The sequence below is a fragment of the Xiphias gladius genome, chromosome 3 (assembly GCF_016859285.1).
Source record: "Xiphias gladius isolate SHS-SW01 ecotype Sanya breed wild chromosome 3, ASM1685928v1, whole genome shotgun sequence".
In the NCBI taxonomy this organism is placed as follows: Eukaryota; Metazoa; Chordata; class Actinopteri; order Istiophoriformes; family Xiphiidae; genus Xiphias; species Xiphias gladius.
Window position 1 is genome coordinate 10,897,004 of NC_053402.1, and position 20,320 is coordinate 10,917,323.

At 41.4% G+C, this 20,320-nt stretch overlaps 2 protein-coding genes across 3 annotated transcripts in view; one reads left to right on the forward strand and one right to left on the reverse strand.

Annotated features, from left to right (window-relative positions):
- The first annotated feature begins 1,804 nt into the window (after positions 1-1,804).
- On the forward strand, positions 1,805-16,609 carry arhgdia (Rho GDP dissociation inhibitor (GDI) alpha). Of its 2 annotated transcripts, none has more exons than XM_040123585.1 (6): positions 1,805-1,911; positions 11,544-11,737; positions 13,099-13,182; positions 13,638-13,714; positions 13,828-13,891; positions 14,837-16,609. In XM_040123585.1, the coding sequence occupies exons 1-6, from the start codon at positions 1,805-1,807 to the stop codon at positions 15,037-15,039; spliced, it is 729 nt and encodes a 242-aa protein (XP_039979519.1). In that variant the 3' UTR covers positions 15,040-16,609. The 2 variants fall into 2 exon arrangements, with proteins under 2 accessions (XP_039979519.1, XP_039979520.1); XM_040123586.1 differs by having other exon boundaries at positions 1,854-1,911; positions 11,511-11,737.
- Positions 16,610-16,710: 101 nt separating this feature from the next.
- Positions 16,711-20,320, reverse strand: part of cdr2l (cerebellar degeneration-related protein 2-like) — a 7,374-nt gene continuing 3,764 nt past the window's right edge. Inside the window, exons 2-5 of the mRNA XM_040123584.1 lie at positions 20,090-20,202; positions 19,634-19,782; positions 18,883-19,047; positions 16,711-18,487 (exon numbers count right to left, since the gene is read on the reverse strand). Coding sequence (XP_039979518.1) covers positions 17,551-18,487; positions 18,883-19,047; positions 19,634-19,782; positions 20,090-20,202 — 1,364 coding nt within the window. The 3' untranslated portion in view covers positions 16,711-17,550. The remainder of the gene's footprint in view (positions 18,488-18,882; positions 19,048-19,633; positions 19,783-20,089; positions 20,203-20,320) is intronic.

The following is a 20,320-nucleotide window of genomic DNA, read 5'->3' on the forward strand; positions in this document are numbered from 1 at the left end:
CCAAATGACGTTTCTCTCTCTTTCTATGTCCATGGGTCTGCTGGTTCTTCCAGATTTTAAGATACATGTTTTAAATTCAGAAGCACAGTTCTTATTTGTGTTTAAACTTAAATTAGGTCATTTTTCTACATGCTTTCTTATACCCAGTCTTTTAACAATATGAAGTCTGCAGATGCCCGCTAAATTTATAGTGTTATGAATCAAGTGATTCCTATTCATAACCAGGGGCATGAAATAAGCTTTTGGTTAGATCTTAAGCAGTGTCTCAATGTGACACTGATATTTGTCTGCTGGGGGTTTTGATGTTTATTTCTATACAATAATGTACAATTAATTTAGGTTTTGTAACAAATGCAACAAATTTTGAAACCAATGACTCAAATGAGGAGATGAAAATGTTTTATTGAAACCAGCATAAGTTTGGCTTTTCCCCTGAGATGTTAAGCACTGAAATACCATGATCCAGCTCCATAATAACTGTAATAAACGTTCGCAAATCTAGAAGTGGCCAAGCATGTAGGGTCAGAAATTTCCCACAGCAACTTCAGTGTCATGCTCTTAATCAAACAAACAATGGTTATATCCCACATTTTATGCTCTACTGCTCTAATGCACCACCACAGCACAACCAATAGATGTCGTACTGCTCTGTAGTAACCATATATGGTCTATAGTTTCGCCAACTTGAGTTTTTGAAATGTACTTGTTCTCTGTACCTGCTTGCCACGCCTATGACATGAAGTGAATCATGCCTATGTACCATCCCGGTGGATAATCTGTACTTGTTCATAAACTGCTGCGCTGGAGATCTCAAGTCTGTGAATGAGCTAAAGCTGATGGGGGAAGTGAAGCGAACAAAGGTTAAAATGTCTGAACCCCTAAAGGCAACGATTTGTGAGTGTGCAGTGCGGATTTGCATGCCAACGCGTGTCAAAGGGCATTTCTCCCGGAAGCGTGTCTACAGGCCAAAAGGTTTAAATTGTTAACAAATACAGTTTCCGGTTAGGTTTTCATGATTGAAGCGAATAGATTTTCCTCTTTTTCCCCTTCGTTCTTTGAAGTCTTGTTTGTTTATACCTGTTTTGAGTCTTCAAAGCATTCAAATAGTGTTGTTATCTATGGGTGGGTGGACAAAATAACTGAAGCAACTGACAATATAAGGCCAGCCAATAAAACCCTGTAACGTAGATGATTGTTAATGGGGGAAAAATTGCTCCCCTGCTTTTCGTTAAGTAAAAGTAGTAATACCACAGTATAAACATAATCTCTTAGAAGTGAAAGTTCTGCATTCAAAAAAATTAATAAATTTAATATACAAAATGGATTTACAAATTGAAAAATAAAATTACTCGCTATGCAGATCAAGGTGTTATTTTAGGTTTTAATAGTAAAATAACACCGATCTGTAAAGTAACCAGTAACCAGAAATAGACGGAAAATATAGATGAGTTGAGTAAGTTGTAGTGTAGTTGAGTAGGAAGTACAACATTTCTATTAGAAATGTAGACGTATAAAGTAACATAAAATGGCCAAAAATAACAAAAAATTAATTACATTAAAAGTTGATAGTCTGATGACTGTCCCACATGTCAAGTTATTTAAAAATGTTTAATTATCTTCAATAAAGTTTGACAGTGGTGGAGGTACTATCAGATCTTTTACGTAGTCAAAATAGCAATAAAACGGTGTAGAAATAACATCAGAATACACTACTGCTGGGTAGCCTGTGGGTTTTTTTCCTAAAATCGTTGTGTGTCGGGCCAGGTTTAAAAACTGCTTTTATTTTGAAGGCGGCGGACCGGACATGTCTTCCGTCAGCGGCAATTGCCCGAGATTTTCCTCCGCCGCTTCACTTCGCTTGCTCTCACCACCATTCACAGGAGACTGTCCCAGCCTACAAGCAGTTGAACGGTAAGAGTTGATGAAACATGCTTTAAACTCGTCTAATACCTCGTTTTAACCAGCTAGCAAACACCCCCGAGCTGCTTTGGCGAATTTAGCAAGCCTCTCAGCACTTTTTAAAGACGCGTTAGCTTTCTTCCAACCATGAATGTGAATATAGGAAAGCAGCTTTTTCCTTTTTTTCCCCCCCTTTTTTTTTTTTTTTTTTTTTAATGTAAGCAACTTCCTGCAGTCAGGGTTGTGCCTTTTTAAATGTAGATTTATCACGTTGTTTGTCGTACTTTTACGGAGTCAACCTCCTTCAATTTATTGTTGAATCATTATAAAATCATCTGGCGGCAGTGAGAAGTAAAGAAGCAATCATTAGTTGTTCATTTCCGGGTGTTGAGCATGATGAGAGCTGACAGTGTTGGCTGTTAGGTAACGATAATGTCAGCCATTATATTTACTTGTTCACAATAGTACACATAATGAGTGGATGCGCTGTCTACTGTATCAAAAGTTTCATCAAATGGGTGATATAGTCTACTTTAAATGTGTGTGAGAGAACCGACTGTCATGTGGTATAAGAGGAACATTTTCTGCCACTTCCTGGAACTCATCTCCCCTTAAATTTGAATTGGGCTGGAGGGCTAATACCTAAAATCAGCCTAATTTGGGGTTTTTGAAGGCTTTCAGAGTCAAGTGCACATAGATCACACCCGCTGAGATCAAAACTGCTTCAAGTGACAGTCAATTTTGTATAAGCTGCATGCTTGGCGGAATGGCTGATAAGTGATTTCTCAAAGAGATCAACCAAAGCGTGAATCGTCCCTTTTTTTTTTGCTGTGTCTGATAAGTATCTTGGAGAAATCTCTTGAAAGAGTAATCTCCCCCTTGTTAGAGTTGGAGAACTTTCAGATAATACATTTTGATCACAGCCTTTTCATTAGCTTCATCTCAACCTGAGAATCTGCAGCCTTGCAATGGAAGCCGGATGTCTCATTTTGCACATTCTGTTTCTCTGGTTTGGCCTTAAGCAAGTTGAATTAACTGCTAAACGATCAACATGTAACATTTTCATTCTAGGCATTTTCCTAACATCAGTACAATAAATTTTGCACATGTTCAAGCAGCTCAAAGTGAAGAGTAAAAGGGTCAAAACCACAGAATCAGTCGGAATCGTAAAATGTTGCACAAATTAGCTTGTACTTAAATATTTGGATCCAAATGAAGGTGTGTACGTCCTGACTGGTGCTGAAGTGACAAGTTCATTCTAAATTATTTTATAAATTTTCACAAGTGCTACAAGCAGTTAGCTTGTTTATTTCATATTACAAAAAAATCTATTTTGTGAGAGTCAGCCCTCTCCCATGATACTTTTGAGTTGCCTTTCTTAGCATTCCATGACGAATCATGTCAGTGGCCTCTTCTGTTTTAGCTAAGTCCCACAGGGGAATAGGTGCAGGGAGGCTAGCCAGCCCTTCCACTCAGAGACCAGTGGGAGCTAGTAATAGTTAGTCTTTCTTTCTCACGTTGTGTGGTCCTCCTCAGCCTGCGTTTCACATTTTTTAACCTAGAATTTGGCTTTTTACTCTATAATTTGATCAAATGCTCACATAACATGTTAATACAACCTGTTGTATAATTTCAGACTTGCTATTTTATAGCTGTAATCCTTCATTGTGTAGAGTCCGTCATCTCCACCAAGGTTGTTGCCCAGGGAGGCAGACTGAATGTGGGCATGTCGCTGAAACTCCCGTAGAGCAGAGGAATAAGCCCTGACATTTCAGCTGGCACCTTGGCTATCCCATTCACTCACAGCTTCCTGCTGCTGTGCGCAGGGATTTCTCACTGGCTATTTTTAAAGCGTCCTATTTGTACTGGTCCTTTCTGGGATAGAGGCATGTTTTTTTTCTCTCGTTTTCTAAGAGACACCTCTCTGTTGCTCATTTTTTTGTGATCAGATTAGTTTTCTGTACTGATAAAACATTTTCTGTGATAGAAATCCTGCAAACAGTTATCTTGTTTGTTAAAAGGCTCTTGGGCCAATAGCTTATCACTTCAGCAGTTATCACAAGCCCATAACAGGTTTTCTAGCATGTCCCTTCTCTAATTTTAATCTCATTGCATTTTTATTTTTTTTCTCTCACCTTCTTCTGTATTTCTATTGAGGTTGGGTTCCTATGCATTGCATCAGCTCTGCCAAGAGCTTTTGGTGCAACACTTCCGCAGAGCTTCTGTACATGTTGCGCGACATCCCCAATTTGGTAGGCCCTAGCATGGTTTTCTATACTTAGATAATATTTAGCCTGTGCCAGTGTCCATTTATGTCATTGCAGCATCTTTATAAAATGATTACGTTGGGTTAGCCTCACAGGTAGAACATAAAGAAGATGAGTTGTGCTTCAGCTGTTCAGCATGGGGTTAAAGTGCTCTAAAGGATATGAATCATCAAGCTCTTGCCCGAAAAAGGAAGTTTGCAGTAATTTCTTGACAGACAAAAAGACCTGTTGACAGCCTGACATGCACACCAAGGAAGTAAAAAGTGTGTGCTACTACATAGTCACTATATCATCGGATCTAAGGGCTTAGCGGTTTCATTTCTTTAAAAGAATACAGTTCTTGCTTGTCACAGCTCCAGTATTTGTGGCTGATGTGCTTTTTCCCCTGTTATCCACTCAGGTAACTGAGTGAAACTAAATAAATGAAATGGCTGCTAGTGCTGCCCTTCACATAAGAGTTTGATTAGACCGAAATATCAGCTGATATGCATCAAATTCTCTTCAGTTCTATGGAGGAAAAATGTTTAACTAAAGGTCAGAAATATGGTCAGTGCAGAATACTTTGGAGAGATATACAATGTTGTACAAAGATACTCGTGAGTTGATGCGTTTGCTACATCGACACATTGCTGAAGGATGCACTGCAATTTCAGCAGCCCCAGTTGTGTTAGAATTGTTGCAGAATCATTTATTCAGAACAGCCTCAGGAGGGTAAAAGGGAGATAATGTTGATATGAATCAGTAATTAGACTGATGAGTGTTGCAGCTATAATTTACAGGCTTTTTTTTTTTTTTAAATTAAAACAGCATAAAAAGGATACAGTGAAGTATAGAACAATTTTGCGGATAAAAGGGACAAATCCAAAGGTCTCTGGCCGGCTGGGTGTTGCAAGAGAGGGACTAGAAACAGATCGGAGATCAAAGCAGCCAGAGATCTGAGTGACATCCTCAATAGAGAGGTGGAGCCAAGAGCTACATGTCAGTTTACAAACGTTACCAATTCTCACATTTAGTGAAGCACCACTTATGTCCTGTTGTTGTCTCTGAGGTAAATGTGTGCTTTGCTCCTAGTAACAGTAATACAGGGTATTAATAATCAGCTGTAATACTTCTACTTCCCGATTCATCAGTAAAGGTTGCTCTCTTGTGCAATATTGCAGCAGCTACGGTCAAACTACAAAGCTCCTGTTAGATTTCATGTTGTTCTGCTGCCTGACTTCTGTGTTATCATGGAAAAACATGGCTAATTGAAATAGGTCTATGATGCCAGTGTCCTCGGTTTGTGTGAGATGATACAATAAATCCCATGCAGGACTGGAAGCTGTATACTTTGTATAGAAACAGCTCAGCTACTTGTTGCTCTTGCTTTACCCTTTGCTGTGTTTTTTTGTGGCTGTTCCTCATACATTCCTCCCCTTTGTACATTTAACATTTTCTGCCAAATGTTAGGTATTATGATAAAGAATGAAAGGCTGGGATATGAGGGATACTCAGGGGCTAAAGTGGGCCAGAACGATCCGGAACAGCGTTCAGGCACCTTCGATTTATAAGTAGGCATAAAGAAATCCAATTGGCAGTTTAATACATTATCATTTTGGGCGAATTCATTTTTGTGTGCTGCAGCCTGGTGTTCCATCCAGCTTCAAGATACTCACTCAACAAATCAGAAAGTAATGCCGGCCAATGGCCTGGCCCCCAACAGTCAACAATCCAATCCATAGTTGGACTTGCCATCGGGCATACCGGTAAAAATCTCAGTGGGCCTCCACATCTACGGATCGTCAAATAATCCATAACGTTTTTACCAGCCCTGTCAGTCTCTTTTCTGGCTCTCTCTGTGTACCCGTCATTCAGGGTGCACATGAGAGCGTGCCACGAGCCTCTCCCCCTGCTACTCTGGATCTTAGGGTTCACCCATGATGACGTCATTTAAACATAACGTTTGTGGCTGATTGTAAATGGGAGCCGTGGCTGCCATCAGTCCAACTTCCAGACTCCTACAGGGGAGACATGGAAAGCTCTGGTGGCCTAATGGACACCAGGGCCCCAGCTGTCCCGAGCAGCAGCCAAGACCATCTGCCCACCAACACAAGGCTATCGGTGGAGGCCTTAGCACCAGGTGGCTCCGCTGGGCTTCAGGCTCATTCTATAGCCTGGGGGCTCAAGTTCTGTCTGATGCACAGTTCGTCCTTTGCGCGTCTATGCAGTGGCTCGGTTTTTCCAGCGTGCCAGTGCCGGGTCCCCTGGTAGGAGGGGCTCAGGCGGGATCCAGTCGACATTCAGCGATAACACAATGACAGTTGATGTGATTGGCTTTCAAAAGTCACACATTAACCTGTAAAAATGTTGACGTGATCACGTTAAAACAGACTTAAAAAAAATACATATATGTTTTGTGAAGCTTGGTTTCCTATGTTTTCTTCTTCGTTGCGTCTTTTTTCATTTTTTTTCTAAAAAATTTTCCACCAAAGTTTCCTTCAAAGTAAAACTGTACTCTGTTCTGGGCTAAATTAAAGACTGATTTGCTACCAATACTGTCATCCAATAATATATACTGTTTGTATAATGTATAAAATGCTTTATTTCCTGCATTGAACACCTCAGTCATACTACAGTAACGGATATCTGTAATGTATCTACAGTTTCTGATTTTGCCTAATTTTATCTTGACTGATTACATATAATCAAAAATGGCTCGATGCAGGATCTAATGGTACTTAACTTGACCCTATGTGCATTTTCTACACATCAGATCATTTGGAGTGTCGAGGATGTTTCCTGAACTCTTATCAAAGAGCTCAAGACTTTTAAAGCAAATCTTAAAACCCAGTATCTGGGTAGTCCAAACCCATTCTTTGATGTCAGCATGAATACTACAAACAGTTATCACTTTATCCATCATGTCAGCAAAATTATTACACGCAGTATTTAGTGGGAGTATTATGCACAGCATGAAAATGCAACCAATTGCAACAGCTTTATAATTTAATTTTACAAACAGAACCACACCTTGGTTCTACGACTCGTAGCCCACAGATATGACTGTCTACTAAGAAATGTGCACACTGCATGCACTGATTTGAGATTTGGGAAGCTGTGTGATGAATGTGGCATGCTGTATTTTTGTTAGGGTGAGTTGAACTGTATATGAGGTGAACTAAACTGTATATTTTTGTCTTTGAAAGAAAGTTTCCTGCTGAAGTCTTGGCTCATTAAAATGTCCATTATTTATGAGAGGAGCTGCTGCGATTGGCATTTTTGAAGCGTCCCTTAGCTACGCCTGCTGCTTTGAGCCATGTTTTATCATTAATAATGAAATTGAATATAACCATCCAAACAGTTTCCTGTCCCTGAATGCCTCATTAGCCATAATCCCACTTTCTATAATCTCACAGCTCAGGGGTGTTGCCAACGAAAGGGCCAGAAGCCTCAGCTGCTGCCAAACCTGTTCTGTTTTTGTTTTTGATTTTTTTAAACTGTGCTGCTTAGTACAGTCAAGTAAATATTAGCGCTGCATGCAGGACTGTTCAGGTGAAGGTTAGGACATTGAGGTGGAGAGGTTCAACAGCACATCCAGTGTTTGTTTGCATGATCTCATGACCTCTGTGTTGTCTCCTAGCAGGCACTGGCACTGAACAATGACAGGGCCTTTTGCTGTCAGTTTAGTATGTAGCCAGTTATTCACAGGCCGCATTGTTTGAACAGAGTTAGGCAGAAAGAATGTGTATCATTATGAGGGTGGTGATGTCAATATTGTTAAAACTAATCCATTTTATGGAGCGCGTGATCCTTTGATTTGCTGAATCAACAATTTCATACTTGGTTAAGATAGCATCTCTGAGTTGTGTGGCTATGTGCAGACATTGCATAGCACACTTTCTTCTTAATTCACTAGTGCTTATGTTGGGAAATGCGATGTTGTTGACAGTGAACGATTACAGCAAGGATGCACTGGCTCATGCACACTAAGCAGTGGATATGCTGTACTGACACTGTAAAAAAGACCATAACACAGCATGATTGAATACAGTGTGTGTAGTTCGTAAAGTTTCAGTCAAAATAACCTCATGAAATCCACTGTAGTTTTGCAACTCGGGTGTAGTTTCCTGCATTTATTTTGTTAAATATTTATGTTACCCATTCTTTCTTCAATAGAGCTGGTTATCATTTGAAGGTTTTCTGTAATAGTAGATAGTGTTGGAACCTATACTTTTTTTGATATTTTACTTTGAGAAATTTAAAAATGTTTTCTAAAAAAGCCTTAAAGAAACCAGAGTTAAATGCTGTCTAAACACAATTAGCCAAAGAAGAACTTTTCCTAAATTAAATCTAAAATTGGCAAAATTTAAATTTTATTAAAATTAAACACATCACATAACAAACTTTTCCATCGCACTATGTTTGGAGAAGAGCTGACTCTCAGCAGGTCCTGATGAAGGCAAGACACCCAAAAATGGTTGAGGAATAAAAGCACAGTATGTTGGAGAGGATTTGTCTGAGGTATTTAATTTTGGCGAACGTGAATAGAAGTTCACACAGGTCTAAGTCTCAGGGTGCATTTTCAAAGTTAGAAAAAATTTACTTAAATCTGGTAGGGTTGCAACAAACAATTATTTTAATTGTCAGTTGATCTGCTCATTGTTTTTTTTGTTTTTTTCTATTAATCAGTAAATCATTTGATCTATAAAATGCTTATTGCAACTTCTCTGAGCCCAAGATGATGTCATCCAATGGGTTTTTATTTCTCAACCACCAGTCCAAAATACAAAGATTTTCATTTTATTATCAAAGAAGACTAAGAAAATGAGCAAATATTCACATTTGAGAAACTGGAACCAGATAAATTTTGGCATGAAAACTGACTTAAAAGATTAATCGATTATCAGAACAGTTGGCAATTAAATTTCTGCCGATCAACTAATCCGTCAATTGACTAATTATCTCAGCTCTAAAATCAAAAGATACCTGATGAAAGTAAACATGTTTATGTATCTGACCAGAGATTCAGTACCAGATTTGACAGTTTTTGATACTCAGATCTGCAGACCTATTTCAGACAAACATATTGAGGTTTGACCCTAGCCCTTAAGTTCTTCATATACTTTGAATGTAGTAGAAGCCTACTACATGCATCCTTGTATCTTCAGAGACTCTGTATTTGTACCTAAGCTCCAGCAGAGAAACACATCGGTCTTATTTGACCCAGCAACTTCCTCACCGCAGCTCACAGTGGTCAAAGGCTCGTACAACAGGAGCCGAGCAGAGGAAGCGAGGAAAAACAACCTGTTCCCTGATACTTCAAGAAGAAATGATGGCATTGCTCTGTTTTCTGCTCCTGTTTTCCTGTCTCTCTCTGCAACAAGGAACCTCTCATTCATTCTCCAACCAGAAACACTCACACACAGCTGACCAACCAAAGCAAAACTATTGGCAGAAAAGGAATTTGTGCTTTTATGGGAGCACAGAGGCCCCATTTGGAAATACGTTGCTGCGTTTTCAGTGCCTGCTTGGCTAATACCTAACCGTAAATGGTGGACACAATAGAGCAGAGAGGCAGGCAACAACCAGTTTTGTCCTTTTTTTTATTATGTAGTGTAATTAATTGTGGTATCTTAAAGAGTGTGTTGGGGTGTCTACCTGTGTTGAGCAGGTGAAGCCTGCGTTATGAAGTGTCAAATGCCAGATTTGACAATAACTGATGACAAAAAATCATCAGTTATCTTCAAATCTGGTTGTTTTCTTGTGTGTTTGCATTTGTCTGATTTGTTGGCTTGATTTATGACAATTTTAAACTCATATTTTAACACTTTTTTGCAGCAGCAAACTGGGTTAGCAATAGAAAAGGATTATTTATGGCATGTTTAGAACAAGTTAAGTTTAATAAGGGCTTAATGGAGAAGTGGTTTGTGTTATAATCTTCCTCTTTCACTTCAGGGTAGTTAGTTTTCCTGTACACAGATTTGATAACATCATCAACATTCAAGCACTGATCTTCTTTTGTTCCTGGAAGAGTCGGTTTTAGTCCTTTTACCATAAATAACAATACATGAATAAGAATACACACTACAATTATTTTAATGTTGCTAACTCCTCATCTACGGTTTGACAGCGTGGGTCCATGCTAGGTTGAAAACACTCAAATACAGGAAGTAGACTTCTTTCAACATGCAAATGTCAAAAACATTTAAGATGAGAGGTTTTAGGGCGTAGCTGCCGGTTAACTTAGGAGTGTTTGGTCACTGTCACAAAATTCAAATACATTTTTGTCCGCATTAGAAACGTGCGTCAAAACTATCAACGCTGAATCAACAACTACAAAGTCAGCTCTAACAACATTAGAATGATTTGTGTGTTTGTCAGTTCTCTGAGGACTGCAGAGAGAAGACGACCACAACAGACCGCGCAGAACGAGTGTTGTGAGCGTATCATCAGCCAGCTGTCTCTTAGCTTTTGCAGGCATTGATCAGCTTTGTATAGGCTTTGCCCGGCGTATGTACACCAGATGTTAACAAATAACTCTTTCTTTTGCCACAGAATTTTATAAACAATAATTGAGTTACGTAGCATACTCCAAGCGCCTCTGTGTTCACAGAAAATGAAGATAATCTCCTGCTGTTTCCTGCTCAGAATCAGCATCCTTGCTTCTAATGAGTAGGGACTGGTATGACAGCGCAGCTGGGTGTATATAGCTGTATTAAGCACTGCTGGTCCTCAGCTGTCTCAATGCTGAAGCCTGACAGGCAGTTGTAGAGGAGAGACTAGTGAAGACTGGAGCTCAGATGATCATCAGCTCTTAGACCACCGGCCCCTGCTGTATGTCACTGCCGTAGCCTCAGAGAAACTCTCCACAGCCAAGTAGACTGTGAGGGCCAGAGCGTCACAGAACCACAATAAGACTGCCTTGTCTTTTGGTCTGTTATCATGGGTAATCACAGTTACCCATTATAATCCACACCGAGCTTGTTGTGAACAGTTTATTTCATTAAGAACTCAAGTTGCATTCAGGTGTTTCACATTTTTGCAGAACATGTGACATTCTACTCTAGAGAATAAAAATATCAGAATAAATAGACTGTAAACTGAATTCAGTAAACTGAAAAATAAGTCTTCCACTGTTTCTACTGCTTTACATTTCCAGAGCCTCAAGTCAAAGTTCACCGAGGTTTGCCTCTGGATAAGTAATCCGTAATAGTCATCCAGCAGCCGCATGTCTAATAACCAAGCACTGCCTTGCTCCACGTGTAGGCCAAATTGCATTGAAGTAAAAAGTAAAAAGGGAAATGGTTTGTTGTGTGGACCCCTGCCATCAGTCCTTATTGCGTTATTTTCTTGTCCTCTAACCAGTCCTCTCTGCTGTCACTTTCCTGCTTTGGTTAGCACCATGGCAGAGCAGGAACCTACACCAGAGCAGCTGGCAGCGATTGCAGCAGCCAACGAAGAGAGCGAAAGTGCAGTCAACTACAAACCTCCTGCCCAGAAGAGCTTACAGGAGATCCAGGAGCTGGACAAAGACGATGAGAGCCTCCGCAAGTACAAGGAGGCCCTGTTGGGTAACACTGCTGTGGTTGCAGGTTAGTGATTGCTGTTGAATAACTTACAGTCTTCTAGAACAACTGCACAGCCAGAAACTAACCACACTCATAGATACGCACACCTTTCGGTTTCAAGCACCAGTACAGCCATCTGCAGCATAAACCACTGCAGTATTACTTAAAGTAAATCTCTTACATTTTGTTGTGCGCGTGTGCATGTGTCCGTCCCTGACATTCTTCCCAAAAGCAGTTGAAGCTGCTGCCCTGAGTGTTTGCTCTACTAATAGTGTAAGAAACCTCAGTTATTTGTTGTGACAACAATTTTGTTACGCATACGAGTACTGAAAACTGTTAAAGTTAAGTACGAAAGTTAACACCAAATGATTGGATAGATTCATGCTCTTCTTTACTCGATCAGATTTTTTATTATATTGTACTGCCATTTTATTTTGGCAAAGCACATTGACGTTTGTTTTAAGACAACAACTGATGCACTTGTGTAGTATGGCCCTTTTAAAATAGGGAAAATAGAAGACTTTAGTAATACTCAGCAAAGGAATGTATCTTTAAAAAGTACCATTTTGATATCTCATATAGTATATTGGTACTGATGTAAAAAAAATATTTGAACAATAGCCTATTTACCAGGTACATTTGCCAGGTACAAAATCATTTCAAAGGTTTTAAATGACTGAACCAAACAGATATGGAAAGTGAATAAATTAAGGGAATATAGTAAATTATTTGACTGCTATCACTTACTGAAATATTTAGTAAAAAAATAATATAAAGACAAATTATTGATTTTGAATAGTTAAGCATGAAAGCAGATCCCAACACCACTATGAAACCATCTCAGAGTTGGAAAAGGGGTCTGGCCACTACCTGGAGTTTATCAGAGCTGTGCTATTAACAAACATGTCAGTCCACAAATTTCTCACACAGATCTGTAGACAGTGTCGTCAGTCATGAGATGGTTTCAAAGTTGCAAATGTAACACTCGTAGTGGCATACTGTACAGTGGAGGAGAAAGGGCAGTCCAGTCATCTTAGGCAGTTTGAAATTGTCTTATTCAGACAATGGAGTATGTTGTTAGAATTTAAACTTCAGGGTATAATGTAATCACATACAGGACATCAAACTATTCAAAAATTACATTAGTGAGGTTTGGGATTGACCTTTTGTGTATTTTAAAAAAAATAAATAAACAAAGGTGCTACCCCCCTCATTAAATGTTTCCGAGCAAAAAAATTCAAATGAAAAAGCATGGTTGCCAAGATACCTACCTTTTTATGAAATTGGGTTATCTATTTGTAACACTTCTTTAAGTTGCTGTAAATTGATGATCCATTGATGGTTGGTCGTCATTTTGAATTCTCTGACCTTTCTCACTGTCTTAGATCCCACCGCCCCTAACGTCCAGGTGACACGAATGACCCTGGTATGTGAGACGGCACCACAGCCACTGGTCCTTGATCTGCAGGGTGAGTAGAGTGGACGTGGCAGTTTGGTCTGTGTGAGGCTGGAATCTGGACAAAAGTCAACAGCAGATTTGAAAGTGAAAAAAGATCATTTGTAGTTGACATCCAACAGATTTCTTACTTGAGTGCACATGAAATGAACACCCTCATTTAGACAGCTGACATACTGGAAGAATCAGGTCATAGTGACATTAATTATGAACAGTAATGACCCCCATTTTTTTGTGCGCAAATACAGATCAAATGACCTGCCGGGTCATTAGTCCGCTTATTAATGATAACATCATTCCTGTGTAAGTTGGTTAATGCGCCACTTCCTGATGGCACTCCTGCGCTCCCTCAGTGGTCACAGTGAACTCCAACAGAGCAGGAGAGCTGGGCTCACTGGAAGCCCTGTGCCCCCTGGTGGTCAGTACCATTGACTTCTCTTTACCTGCTGCGTTGCTTTTCCCTCCCAGGAGACTTGGAAAACTTCAAGAAGAACCCATTTGTGCTGAAGGAGGGAGTCGAATACAGAATAAAGATCAACTTCAAGGTGAGAGAGTCTGGTCTTTGTCTCTGTTTGTTGTCTCAGATTGTTGGAGGCGTGGAGACCTGTCTTTGTCATGGGAAACTGCTCAGAAGGATAATGCATGTTGCTTTTTGCAGGTCAACAAGGACATTGTGTCAGGCCTGAAGTACAGTCAACAGTCGTTCAGGAAGGGAGTTAAAGGTAAAGCTTTCAAAATGATTTCATTTAATCTCTGCAATTCCGTAGGTAGGTTTTACATGGAAATATCACGCAAGAGTAGCTTCTTCTGACTTACAGGAAAAGTTTGGGAAATACGCCCATGGGCTTTCTTTCCGAGACTTAGACGGGAAGATCGATACCGCTAGTGTCTGTACACTGAATACAAAGCTACAGCCAGTTGTCCGTTAGCTTGGCTTATCTTAGCATGAAGACCGGAAGCAGGGGGAAACAGCTAGCCTGGCTCTGTCCGAAGTTGACAAAATCCACCTACCTCTAAAGCTCAATAAGTAACATGTTGTATTTGGACGTTCAAAGTTATGGTTTTGCAGGGGGTTATGTGCCGGACTATTTTTTTTGGCCAGGACCAGTAAAGAAATAGTCCAGTACATAAACCCTCTGTGAAATAGTGAATTATATTTTTTGTACTCCAGTGTTCAAATGGATTAAAAAAGTAATAATAATTGTTCAAATCATGGCTTTTGTTTCCTTTTGGACAGAGTCAGGATAGCTGTTTCCCCTGCTTTCCAGTCTTCGTGCTAAGCTAAGATGACTGGCTGCTAGCTCCAGCCACAAATTTACTGTACATATACTGTATTGGAGTGGTATCAAGCTTCTCATCTAACTTTATTTACCAAAATTGCAAACTTTGTTTAAAACGGAGTCTTAAAAGACCCCAAATGGACCTACTTTCCTGTTAAATGATAAAATTGTAGGTCATACTGTATGTTGAGGTTTGTGGAGAAGCAGCTTATATTTTTAGTGGCTGACCTGTTTTTAGTCTGCATTTGGTAAATTTCCCGACAGTAATAGGCAACTTTTCAGGCAGCATTTCTGCTGTTGTGAAATCTGCTAAATCTGGAACTGAGGATGTGCAGGATTTGCTTTCAAGAAACTTCTTACGACCCCTTTTACCTCTCTAATATCTAGTTGACAAGTCAGATTACATGGTCGGTAGCTACGGGCCCAGACCAAAAGAAGAATACGAGTTCCTCACCACCATGGAGGAGTCGCCCAAAGGGATGCTGGCCCGCGGCACCTACAACATCAAGTCCAAGTTCACTGATGATGACAAACACGATCATCTCTCCTGGGAGTGGAGCCTCACTATCAAGAAAGAGTGGAAAGACTGATTGCCCTTCGCCATCCTCCATCAATGTCTTCCTCTGCTTTGCACCTCTTTCTTTCTCTTGCTGTCATTCCATTTTTTTCTGTCTGGATTACGAGTTAAGATTTTGCTCTCTCCGTCCATTGACACCCCCCCCCCCCTACCCTCCCGCTCTTACAGTTTCATTTCACTTTTCTAAATCCAATCACTTCATCCTTCCTCCCATAGTAACACTTCATTTGTTTGCACCTAACCTCTCTGTTAAGTATCCTTAAAAGTGGAGAAAGCAAACAATGTGCACAATCCAGATTTTGCGGTTATAGTTTGTTTATAAAAGAAAAAATAAGTAAAAAATATTATTTGCTAACTGCTCTTGGAAAAATGGTGAACTATGTGATTCCATTGCTGCTTGCTGCCTTCTTTCCTTCTCCCTTTTCTTTCTTCTATTTTTCAGTTTGTTTTGTACCATTACCATGATCTGCCTTGGGAAGCACAGTACAGGAAGCAGTATGTACGTGGCCACTGGTCATTGAGCAATCATTGCTGGAAACAACTCTTGGACACAGTCCTCCTAAAGCCTTTTGAGCAGATTATTTGTACCAGGGTCTTGGTAAATTATTTGGAATTTAGGCCATGCCTTTTTCAAGTGGTTTAGCACCCTGCAAATTCTGCTGCGAGAACGAGGGAAACAAAATTACCTCTGAACCCTTGTGACTCCCTGCTTTAGGTGCATCTATTCCTCTCCTGATCAGGGTATTTTGGCAGTTATATTAGCAGCCATGTGGCCTTAACAAGAACCCCTAGGAGGAAATAGAAAACCTAGTTGAGCCATTTGCCTTCAGACTATATTTGCCAGACCATCATGTGAGCCTGTTTTTAATAATACTTGTAATATATGGGCAGGGAATCAGGACTAAGGACTTTTTAATGCCTTTATTTCAGGTTTGATGATTTGTAAAAGCCATTACATATAGATGTTAATCATGTTAGCTCTATTTACAAACTTTAATCATTTAAAAACCGTCTTCACTTCAGTACATGTAGTTTTCTAAATATGAGTCAAATTAACTTCATTTACAATAATTCTTAATAGGAGCCCAGGTCGTATTAATGGCTTTGTATTGCCCGGTCTCCTCTCTAGTACCTGAGGCCATATTGCCAGTGTGTATGAGGCATTACCTTAGTTCCTCCCTGAATCAATCACAGGGGCCGTGAAAGCGCTCACCTTGTATTTCTCTAGTTCAGCATTAACAATGCTCGCTGTGCCTCCAGTCTCTTACGACCACATGCTGCTCCTGCTGACTCGGCGGCACTCTGTGCTCAACATCAGTGAGGTGAAAACGTCTGTAATTGACTTCTGAACCAATATAGAGACATCAGTCCCTAACCAGACAATGATGGTAAACACACCATGCTATATAAAAGTGTTTCCTTTTTTATACACTCCATAAGTATGTGAATGGTATCTGTTTCCACAGCTTCATTCAGCTGTCATGGACTGATGTTTTTCTCTGTGGGTTTGACTCGATGTGTGCTACTTGTATTACCTACAGTTAACTGATATCCTGTGTTCACATTAAAGTGTTCAGACTGGGCCTCCGTGTGTCCTGTTGTTTTTATTCAGATTTGTCATAACCAAGGTAGGTTTTGAACAGTTGCCTCCCTGGGAACGTAACGGAAAATAAATAACATGGTGAATACATATTCTTATTTTAATTAACAGAAAACATTTTAAATGGACTACTACAGGGGTGACTTTGACAATGTGATAACACAGTGTCGAACTGATAATGTCATTCATGAAAATGATCAAACAAATCCCAGAAACAAAGATTCGGATGATTTGGCCCCTGCAGCTTTTAATGCATGCTGTCTCCTTCACAATAATAAATCGTGTAAGCAAACAAAACTCAATCAAACCCTTATGCACAGTGCACTTTGGCAGTCTGGAAGGATTTGCACCATCCAACCAACTCAAAATACACAGTCTCAAGATCACTGTGTTGCATCTTTAAGCACTTCAAGCTGCTCAAAAGCTTGTGCAATATTTTTTACCTGCTTTTAAAGGCCAATCTAGCACTTAGTGTTTATTAGATACATGCTTCAAATATTGTGTGTAGTTTCAAAGCCAATGGCAGTTTTTATCCTTTTTATATTAATGAATTGGCTTAATTATTTTCCATAAATAAAAATGGCAATAGTTAAATCATTTCTGCATCAGTACATCTCGGTTACAAATACTACATCAAATACTAGATTGTCCATAGACAGAAAAAAAGACCCTGCGCTCTGATTATTTGTCCGTTACAGTCGCTTACAAAAGGCATTTCATCCACATCGAAACAATCTCTTATCCGTGTAGTGAATTATAACATTTGGCAGCTTCAAATTATTCAGACTAGAGCGCGAATGGAGGCATCCCCTGCTAACAGTATGTATTATCCATCATCCAACTGCATGACTGCAGGCATCCACCCTTGCGTAATCACTGTTTCCACTGCATGTGGTGTCAGTTGCTGTTACGGTGAGCTCCGGCTCATTTGTTAGTCTTTCGGCTCTTGGTGGAGTTCATGTCACTCTTGGTCTTCTGCAAGCGGGAGAAGATCTCCTTGAACAGCGCCTTGTACTCTGGTGTGTTCTGGCTGAGCCGTTTGTCCACCTGCTCCACCTGCCTGCTGATCCCCTCCAGGGCCTCCGGGGTGGAGGGAGTCTGAGGGGGCGTGGGAGGCCTGGCACCGGCTCCTGATGTCGAAGGCCCTGCGGAGGCCATGCTGTACTCCTTCAAGGAGGGGTCCCTGGAGACGGGCCGCGAGGTCTGCACCCCAGCGTGGCACAGGCTCTCCTCGTGCCGCCTGCACTTCCCCAGCAGCTCCTCATACTTCTCCAGCAGGGCGTGGTACTGCTCGTCCACCTCCCTCAGGATGGACATGCCCCGTTTGCGCACGCCGTTGGCATGGAGGGCGTAGCTGCCCTGACGTCTACCTGAGGCATCACGGGCTGAGATTGCATTCAGAGCTGTGTCGCTGCAGCTTTTCCTCACTGGGCCCCCCTGCTGTACTGTGCCCCCTGCCTCTCCGGCACCTCCTTCACCTCCCACCTCCAGCCCCGTGCTCATCTCTAAGGTGTCTGTCTCAGGGCCGTTGCTCAGCAGTGTCTCTAGCCCGTCTTCCAGGTCCCCGATCAGACACATCCTGGACTTCCTCAGCTGCTGCATCTCCTGGAGCTCAGCCTCGAGCTCTCGAACCCGCAGCTGGCAGCCCTCTGCTCCTAGGAGACGCTGTTCCAGATGCTCAAACTCCTGCAGCACAGCAGCGCACTCCCGCTCAGCCATCTCCCTCTTGGACCGCTCTGTGGCCATGGCTGAGCGCAGGGACGAGACGATGTCCCTCAGGTGCCCGTTCTCTTCGTCCACCGGCCGTCTCTCAGCCAGGTCAACACTGCCCGGGTTGGCCAACAGGAAACCGTCCTCATACCTGAGAAAATGAAGTGTTGCATCACAAAGCTGGAGCTGGATTTTATGCTTTACAACTGCACAATCATATAGTCAGTGCACCAACTTGGGAATTATTTAAAGGCATAATAAAACAAATAATAAGTCATGAGGTTACACTAATGACTGCAGCCTGTCCTACAAAGGCATAGAGCAGTAACTACACAAACAGTGAAGGGGAGAAAAAAGGGTTTGAAGTTTCAAGTGTCTTAGCCAAACTGTGTAGCAGATATATAAGACCTAAACCTGAACTTTATGCTTATTGTTAATCATTGTCGCAGAACCTAGTGTGCCCTGGGAGTGGAGTTCTTCACAGCCAAGTGGCTTTTTGTACATGCATGCTGTCCATTAGAAAATAAAGCCCTAACAGTCAGTCACCTTGGTGCTGTGCAGAGCTCTGTGAGGCAGGGGAAGGAGTGGACTGTCTTGCGCCGTTCCTTCTTCTCTCTGCGGACCCTCAGCTCCTCCAGAGTTCGCAGCTCCTCCACCCGAGCCGTCAGACTGTCCACCTGACCCTGCAAGGTCTCCATGGTGCCTGTCAACCTGTGCGCGCACACACACACACACACACACACACACACACACACAAATGTTTGTCCACGTGCTTAATATGTATATGAAATGACTTAATTCTCTCTTTTCTAAACATACCGTTCTCCTCAAGCGACAATGAGTCACTGTTACAGAGCAAAGAATGTGAGGGAGCACCTTTAGAAAGAACAAACGCAGCCACTGAAAGCTAGTTTTAGCCTTTAGTCCAATAACATGATCTGTAAACAACTTCAATCCCTGATTATTGATTATGAAATTGCTAAACACGGTAAAAATGTTAAGAGAGCTTTACGGCTGTTGAGGCGGAGGGGGGTGGCCTGTTGTCACGCACTTTTTATAACAAGGAAAAATGTCGAAGAATAGGGAAATTACACAGCTACTTCCTGACTTTTGGAGTACCATCATACATTTGGTTTATGCTCCCTTGGCTTCAAAAACGTCCCTTGAAAGACTTGTGTGATGATAGTGACAATAATCTATACCGTCGTTCTTGTTAAACAAACGTTTTTCCGCAGTGGAGAGCGGCAGGTGACGAAGATGACCGCCTCAGTGTGGGCTAACAGCAGCTTGGGGTCACCTGTCTATTTTCTGCTGCGAGGCCTTGCTCTCCAGCACCAGTTTCTCGTTGGTGATCTCCAGCTCTCTGGCAGTCACATCCAGCTGCTCGTACACCTTTGCGTGCTGCTCGTTCATCTCCCTCAACATTTCCAACTGCTTGGACAGGTACTGAAAGGGAAACAAGTGTAACATTAAAATGGGTCGATTAGTGGCTCCAAACAGCTTCAGCAGCGATTTCTAACCAGGGGTACTATACCCCAGGGGGTGCGGAGTACCACAACTAGTAACAGAAATTTGATTTGATTAGAAAATATAGCCACGTGCTTAGTCAGCTTTGACACCCCAACATCACACGCTGCGGTGAAGAAGGCATGAAAAACTAACATCTGTGAGCAGAGAAAGTGGGATGTGCATGAAATCTGTTTGGATCGCACTGACTCGAACATCCACAACGCAAAAGACGAGGCAAGCGTACCTCTATCTCTTGCACTTGGTCCTCATTGTTGATGTACATCTGTTGAAGGGAGTCCTCCAGCTCCTTGTTGCGCTCCAGGAGGGTCTTGCCGAGCTCTGCTGCCAAGTGCAGGTCTGACAGAAGCCAAGAGAGAAGAGTGACGAACAGTGAGAGAACAGTTGGCGTGCGGAGGACAGGAGACATTTGGACAAGGGCTTTGGAGAGCTGCACTCACTGCAGCTGAGGTGAACA